The sequence below is a fragment of the Onychomys torridus genome, chromosome X (assembly GCF_903995425.1).
Source record: "Onychomys torridus chromosome X, mOncTor1.1, whole genome shotgun sequence".
Taxonomy (NCBI): domain Eukaryota; kingdom Metazoa; phylum Chordata; class Mammalia; order Rodentia; family Cricetidae; genus Onychomys; species Onychomys torridus.
The window spans coordinates 58,759,700-58,767,646 of record NC_050466.1 but is presented as its reverse complement, the minus strand read 5'-3'; the positions used below and the strand labels follow the sequence as shown (position 1 = coordinate 58,767,646).

The 7,947-nt window shown below is 36.7% G+C and overlaps 1 protein-coding gene across 4 annotated transcripts in view; it reads right to left on the bottom strand.

Moving 5' to 3' along the window:
* Positions 1–5,248: 5,248 nt before the first annotated feature.
* Glra2 (glycine receptor alpha 2) overlaps positions 5,249–7,947 on the bottom strand; it is a 208,909-nt gene continuing 206,210 nt past the window's right edge. For 3 of the 4 annotated variants that reach the window (XM_036174529.1, XM_036174528.1, XM_036174530.1), the window contains one exon: positions 5,249–6,802. In XM_036174529.1, coding sequence (XP_036030422.1) covers positions 6,524–6,802 — 279 coding nt within the window. In that variant the 3' untranslated portion in view covers positions 5,249–6,523. The remainder of the gene's footprint in view (positions 6,803–7,947) is intronic. The other variant, XM_036174531.1, reaches the window with a different exon arrangement.

The following is a 7,947-nucleotide window of genomic DNA, read 5'->3' as shown; positions in this document are numbered from 1 at the left end:
ATTTCGCTAGTTTTTCATCAATTAACCAATTAAATGCATTTTTGACATGTATTAATTTTGTGTTTTCCTGAGTCATCACTTTTTACCTTTTCATTACTACTGCTGATTTTTTTAAAAAAATTCATGTATATGTGTAAATAATTTTAAATTTTTCATATATAAATTATAATAGTGATTTCATTGAGCTGAAGCATTTGGGCTTCTTGAAGTGCCACATAGTCAGCAGACAAAGAAGAGGGCCACTATACTGCCCTGGGTGAATGACGTTGTTAATAACAATAAACTAAGTTGTTACTAACTGGGGAATGTAGTTGGACTTTCCTTTGAGCTTCCAGCTCAGAAATAATGACATAGAGACTTATTATTAATTTTGGAATCTCAGTGTGTAGCTTAGGCTTGTTCTTAAGTAGCTCTTATAACCTAAATTAACCCATTTATATTAATCTATGTTTTTATCATATGGCATGACCTCTCTTCCATATTGCACCTCCTGTTTCTTTTCTGTCTCTCCTGGCATCTCCCACATGCATAGATTCCTCCTCCTCTTTCTTTCTTCCTAGAAGTCCCACCTATACTTCCTGCCTAGCTATTGGCCATTCACCTTTTTATTACACCAATCACAGCAATACACCCCCACACAGTGTACAAATATCCCACAACAAGGGAGCTATATGGAGAAATATGTTAAGAATGCAAGAGACCCATGGGGTAACTTTCAGAACTCTCCCATCTTAGAATGTCCATGGCTTCTGCTAAAAGTCTATGGGAAACTACAAGAACTCATTCCTGGTGGGATTGCTAACAAACCCCCAAGTAATTTTCATAGTGAACTTTTGAAAATGTGTCTCTAGTACAAATCTGTCTTTTAAAAAAATAGATTTAGAATCTGGTGATTTCTTTTACCTCCAATTTTATCTAATGAGGCACTAAAAGGTTTCCTAGTTCTTTCTCTAAACCTCCTGTGCAAACACTAAATTAGCTCCTTAGTAAATGTGAACTATGGTTCACTGAACAAATTCTATGTCAATTAGACAGCTACTAAGTGCCAGGCATAGATGTAGACCTTGAAAGTATCACAAACACATTCACAAACACATTTTTTTTGCTTTGTAATCTGGAGCTACCGTGTCTGTGTGTGTGTGTGTGTGTGTGTGTGTGTGTGTGTGTGTGTGTGTGTGTGTGTTTGTGTGTGTGTGTCAGTGTCTGTGTGTGTCTGTGAGTGTATAGGGAAGAATGGAAGAGGAAGAGATGGAGGGAGGGTCACTGGGTCATTGCTAACATACTGACTGCAGGCCAAATCTGTTTGCTGCTTTCCTATTTGAGTAAAGTGTTAATGGAGCACAGTGCTATGTGTTTGTTTCTTCACTGTCTGTGACTATTCTTTGGTACAGTGGCAGAGAATACTTGTACAAAAGACTGAGACTTTCACACCTTACACCCTTTACTGTCAAGACTATACAGAAAAGGCTTGTCAACTTCTACTCTAGGAAGAGTGTGCCATAGTGAAGGCAAATGCCCTGTGGAGAGCACTTTATCTGTTCAAGATATTGCAAGGTGCTTATGCTTGATGGGAATGAAACAGGAGGGCATGGTAGAAAAGCAGGCTTGAGCACATCACAGTGAGGATGCTGGCTTGTTCTCGGAATAAGACAGAAAGTCAACACAGGCCGAGCAGAGTGGTGTGATTGGATTTTTGTCTTAAAGGGAATTTTAGTTTATTCTTCTCCCTTTATTTCTTCTTCCTTGTAATCTTCAATCTTTCTTCTCAAGAAACATACACTAATGAATTTAACTACGAGGTATTTCTGATCCTTGCATATGAATGGTCTTTTCTTAGTTCCATGAATTTTGAAGACCTGGGGCCAGAGTGAAGCTGCAGTCTTCCCACGAGGTTATTAAAAGCTATGCATTACACACAGTTTTGAGATCCACCATAAAAGGTCAGCATTCACTATACTCCACAAAGGACATCCCAATGCTTTGCTTCCCCGTGTAAGAGTATGGTTACTCATTACAGAATTGTGTGTGCCAGATGCGGGCTCATCAGTTTATGAGCACCAAATGCACACAGCCTTTAGTTTGAGGGAAATGTATTACTGGCCATGTTTAAAATGCATTTGCAACAGACTGGGAAAAATATGTCTTTTCTTGTGTGGGAACACGTGTGATAAAGCCATGGTCATTTCCCGTCTATCAAAATGGAAATATACACCTTTTAAATTGCATTCTCCTGGTCTTGATTTAAAGGTAAATATCTTTGGGGTCATTCAGTCACACAGGGCATTGTAGTCACTTTGAAGATGTTATTTGTGCTGTATACACAATTTCGAGCTATTTCTCTTAGGCATTTCCAATGTGAATATAGTACTGTTTGCCTTCTTTTTCAATCTATTTTATCATCCTTGAGAGAGGGTCATTGACTATGAGTTTACTTTCCAGGCCTTTCTTTCCTTAGATAGTTTAGTGACTGTGACATTATGCAGATCAAAGAATTAAGAGACAATTTGTGGCAGATATTCAACATCTAATATGAAAAATAATTTGACTCAGAACTTTTAATCTGTAAAGCTTTTGTGGTTGTACTAATCAAAGGGTATGTATTTACTATTTGTGAGCAGGCCAACTTGGATAGTGTAGGTACGTTCAAATAAAATCACCCACATTAAATTACGCTGATATTTTTCAGAGCACTATAATGTGTAAGTGGTTGTGGTGTTATCTGTTATTTTATTTTATGATTGATGAAAACAAATGTTTGGCTCATTCAAATTACACATTTAAAAAACAAATTGATGACAAGAGGAAAATGTTTGAGGCACAGGCTGAAATAACTAAAAATAATATCTGGCAGACAAAAAATTTAGATTCATCTGTCAAATTGACTTCATACTTAAACTGGGGAATGAAAAAATCCTTAAAAAATCACCCCAGAGATGTTAATATGGAATTTTGTGCTGTGCTTTGGTTAGAGCATTTTTATTTGATATTAATGGAGTAAGTGAAATGTAAAATGATATTCATTTAACCTTTATTGGCAGTTTTGCTTTCTAAATTGGGTGCTCCTGGTCAGTGGCAACAATGAAGAGCTTAATGCTAACACTGTTCGGAAAGGCTTTGGAAAATCTCCAGCTCATCTGGTTTGTAGCATCTATTCAGGGCTAAGGTATTTGAATAGGCCATAAAAACTTCTAAGAGGAAGTTATCCTGATGAACTTTTAAAAGGTAAATAGTGGAAACCAAAACCATTTTTTAAAAGGCACTTTATTGTCTAAAAACTGTAGCAAGAGATGGGTACCCCATGGGATTTCTGTATTGAGGAAAACACATGTGACTATGCCAATTGGCAAAGCTTATTTTTTCTAGTATTATTACACATACCTACAGGACATTTAAGGCTTGGTGGGCATGTGGAAAACCCATGCACACACAGGCTCTTCCTTCTAGCCAAATGAGCCTTTTTGTCCCCAAGTTGCTTGTGATCAGAGGTTTTTATCACAGCAAAAGAGAAGAAACTAGGGCAGTGTCCTTTCTCCAACACTACTAGAGTCAGGTACATGTGAGGAAGAATATATTTTGCCAATGGAGGAAAAGAATGGAGAACAAAGACTTCACTCTACTTGTTTGTCAAGGAGCAAAAAAAGACATAAGTCATGCTTTGGTAACATTGCAAAATCTGACAGTCAGTTTGCCAGGTATAGGTCTTCTGAAGTGTCTTGTGCAGAGGATAACCAATACTATACTATTCATAATAACATCTATTCTACTATTGGATTTTGAGAAATTATGTGTTGAGTATGGTAATAATGGATTCAATTTCATTTTCCCTAGTCAGCTCTTTTGAAACTATAAACTACTTGAAGTTAAGTACTTAATCTAAGATCATAACATTGATAGACAGCTAAGCTAGTCTTTGCTTTGAAATTTTTAATTCTACCCACTTTGCAATATCCTTTTCTACAGAAACAATTCAGTATTTAAGTAAGTTTCAAGGCCATAAACATTCACTTATGAGTGAACATCTTCTTGAGAATGTTCTAGTACATCTCTTTAGTTATGGAAAATTTGCCAAGGTTACAATGAGTTAACTCTATTTCTCTTAGGTTCTCAGAATTTTACTTTCATCTTAGATCCCCATTCCTGATAGTAATTGGGATGGGTAACAGGTACAGCTGATCTTTTTAAGTTTTATTTCAATGTCAGATTTTATTGTTTTTTGGTGGCTTGGAATTTTCAGTGTCTCACACAATGCACCCAGTTTTAAATTTTGTTAATTTGGTTACTACTAATACTGTTCTCTCTGTCTGTCTGTCTGTCTGTCTGTCTCTCTCTCTCTCTCTCTCTCTCTCTCTCTCTCTCTCTTTCTCTCTCTTGTCTTGTAGAGTTTAATGCATAGCTTTCCTGGAACTTGTCATGCAGTACATGCTGCCCTTGGACATGTGATAATCCCGTCTTTGCCTCTTCTTCCTGAGTGCTAGGATTGTAGGTGTGTCACCCTGCCTGACCCATTTTTATATTTCTACAATGAGAAAAGCATCTTGACTACTCTAAGCATCAAAAATATAATAGCTCTCACTCTGTTGTGCTTAGCAGACAGCAGTTCACAGCATCCCTCCTCATCCTCCAATTCTTATATTCTTTCTGCTTCTTCTTCCATAATGGTCTTTGAGCCTTGGGAGTGGAATGCTAAAAAGAGTGAGGGAGGAACTGGAGGGTGTATATGATCATATTTCATTGTGTATGAACTTCTCAAGAATAGCTGGGTGATGGTGGCACACGTCTGTAATCCCAGCAGTCCGGAGGCAGAGGCAGGCAGATCTTTGTGAGTTCGAGGCCAGTCTGGTCTACTCAGCAAGATCCAGGAAAGGCACAAAGCTACACAGAGAAGCCCTGTCTCAAAAGACCAAAAAAAAAAAACGTAAAGAAGATTATATATAATAAAAAGAAAAATAATACAATAGATACATAAATGAGAGCCAGGCAGTGGTGGCACACATCTTTAATCCCAGCACTCGGGAGGCGGAGGCAGGCGGATCTCTGTGAGTTCAAGGCCATCCTGGTCTACCAAGTGAGTTCCAGGAAAGGTGCAAAGGTACACAGAGAAACCCTGTCTCGAAAAACCAAAACCAAAAAAAAAAAAAGATATATAAATGATCCAAGTTCTTGAGGAAGGTTGCATATGAACATTCAAGTTATTATTGCCACATAAATGATTTACATTTTTGTACAAAATTGAAGGACACTGGATAAGTTAGTGGCACACTTACCTTTATTGAAATTGAACAATGCTTTTTTAAAATAATCCCTTTTACAGCACATGTAAAATGTAATTATTCCCATATATTTTTACAGGTTGTCTGTTGAGTAAGCAAAAATACATCTTTTTTTTCTTACTTAAAACATGTAGCCAGGATTCAAACCACGTAGCTCTGGTACCAAAAAGGCAACGGGTTATGAAAATCACAGTACAGTTTTAATTTTTTTAAGTTAATCAAGGATATTTAAAACGATATTCACTTGGATTGAAAGTAGAAATTACAGGGCAGTCAACATTAGGACAGTAGTTACAGCTACAATAAGAGCAGAAACGGGAAGTTCAAGCTAATCTGAGCTACACCATTCCGAACACACCACCTTCATAAATACTGTGGCTGAGCAGCTGCAATAGCTAAGTTACGCTTGGGCACTTAAAGTCACACATAAATATAGCCAAAGTGAAAAAATATACATAGTAGGCTAACTCGATCTAAAATAAAATGAGCACTTTTTAAAGATGATATACTGGTAAGTCAATTACACAATACACAATGAAACCCCCAATTTACATGTAGGAAAGAAAAATAATATCAAAGTGCACACCTACACAGACATTTGAGTAGAAATCTGTTCTTTGTCATTTGTGTTTATTTTGTTGTCATTTTCTGGATAAGTAGAAAGAATTTTCAACCCACAAAAGTAATTCTTGGGTGAACTAATTATAGACATTGTAAAGATCATAGCTCAGGAGGCTTGTTTTAAAAACGAGGCAGTATTTTCCTGAAAAAGTTTGGTCCTCAATTTACTATAGACTATTCACTATGGTCAGATGGTAAGCATTTTTTCAGTGTGTGTATGTGTGTGTGTGTGTGTGTGTGTGTGTGTGTGTGTGTGTGTGTGTGCGTGCGCATTAAACTAACTTTTCAGTACCAGAATTCATCAAAACCAAATCAAACAATAAGCTAATCAGCCCTCGAGAACTTGACTTTGCACATCATGTCTGAGTGATGTGTCATCTGAAAGAACAATGCTAAAGACTATGAATGGGAGTTATGCTCATGTGATTCTGCAACACCTTTATTTTGTGCAGTTTTCTTCATTGCCCATAGAACTTGTCTTTTTTTCATGTAGGTGCCACAAACCCCACCCTCATGATCTCCCTCCCCCTCCCTCAATGTTCTTCTCTGTCAAAGTGATATAAAGACAGTATTACTGTGTATTTACAAGCACAACACTTAGGCAAGAAGGTCCTAGGGTTAATAGGGAATATCTATTTCTTGTGGACATCTTCATGCCGAATGATCTTGTATGTGATCCAATAAAAGATGTTGAAAATGAGGAAGGCCAGTGGGAAGGCAGCTCGAGATATGGTGTCAATCCTTTTTGCCCGATCTACAAACTTCTTCTTGATGGCATCTGCATCTTTTGGGGGTTGTGGAAGTGGGTTGGCAGGTGTAGCCTTGACAGCTGTGCCATCTTTCACTTGGAGGCAGTGACCCATCCCATAACCACTGAAGTTAAAACGACTTTCACGAGTAACATCTTCTTCCTGGGAGAACAGAGACAGGGAGCACAGACTGTCAGTCAAATTTGATGGAAGGTTCTTAAAATTCTTTAGAATTAGAAGAATAAATCATAGTTAACTGTTGGTGTAGGAGGTTCTTAGAATAGGGAGTATTTTTTTAGTTTAATTCAGTTATTCACGGTGCAGATATAATTCATTAACTTTTAAGGCAGAGAGATTAAATATAAAAATGATGACTTTGTGATCATTTTAATTAGCAAATAAAAATACCTATGCTATATTCAGTATTGACTTTCTTAAATCTTCTTTACTAATCTATATAATTTGTCAGACTATTTTAAAACCAGTTTCCAAAACTCCAGTTTTATACTATAAATATATGAAGAGTGGCATTCACTCATTTCTTCTTTCTCCAATAACACTTCTACTGAGGTCTTGTTAGGGGCTTCTAGAATGACCATTCATGGTTCTGTTCTTTCAGTAACATTTGATTTAAGATGAATCCCTTAATTGTACACTGATTCCCCTCTGGCTCTCTAGTTCATTTCAGCCATATAGTAGAGATTAAATATTCATCATTTGGCGAATATGTAGCACAGACATTATTTCCAGCATTGATTATTAACATTGATTCTTTGGCCAGTAAGAATCTTTACCATATTCAAACATACCATTTTAGTCAATGCCAGTAATGTTTTATGCTGATTATTTCTCCACAAATTAGATGCAAGACAGAAAATTGTTTCTATTACTTGGGTTGAAAGGCAAATCATTTAGAGACAAATGGGATCAGAGTATATAGTTGAGTCAAAAGTGGGAGGCGAGTGGTAGAGGTTAAAAGATGGGATTAAAATGACTTGCTTGATACCAACATATTTCTAAATAGCCACTGATCAAATTATCTTCTGTTTTAGCTAGCTTTCTGCTTTCTATAATGATATGTAATGTTCTACTGCACTTTTTAGCTTACCTGTTAATGATAATGGTATGTTTCCCCAAATACAAGAAAACTTGGTATTAATATTACTTCATCATTGTTAACTCTATCCCTGTAGCACCTTCAGTCACATATAAAAAGTATGCTAAGTAGAGAGCTTTGAACATAATATGAATGTAAGCTCATCTGTATCTATCCCAAATGGAGTGAGGAGTACAGATTGTACCTAGTG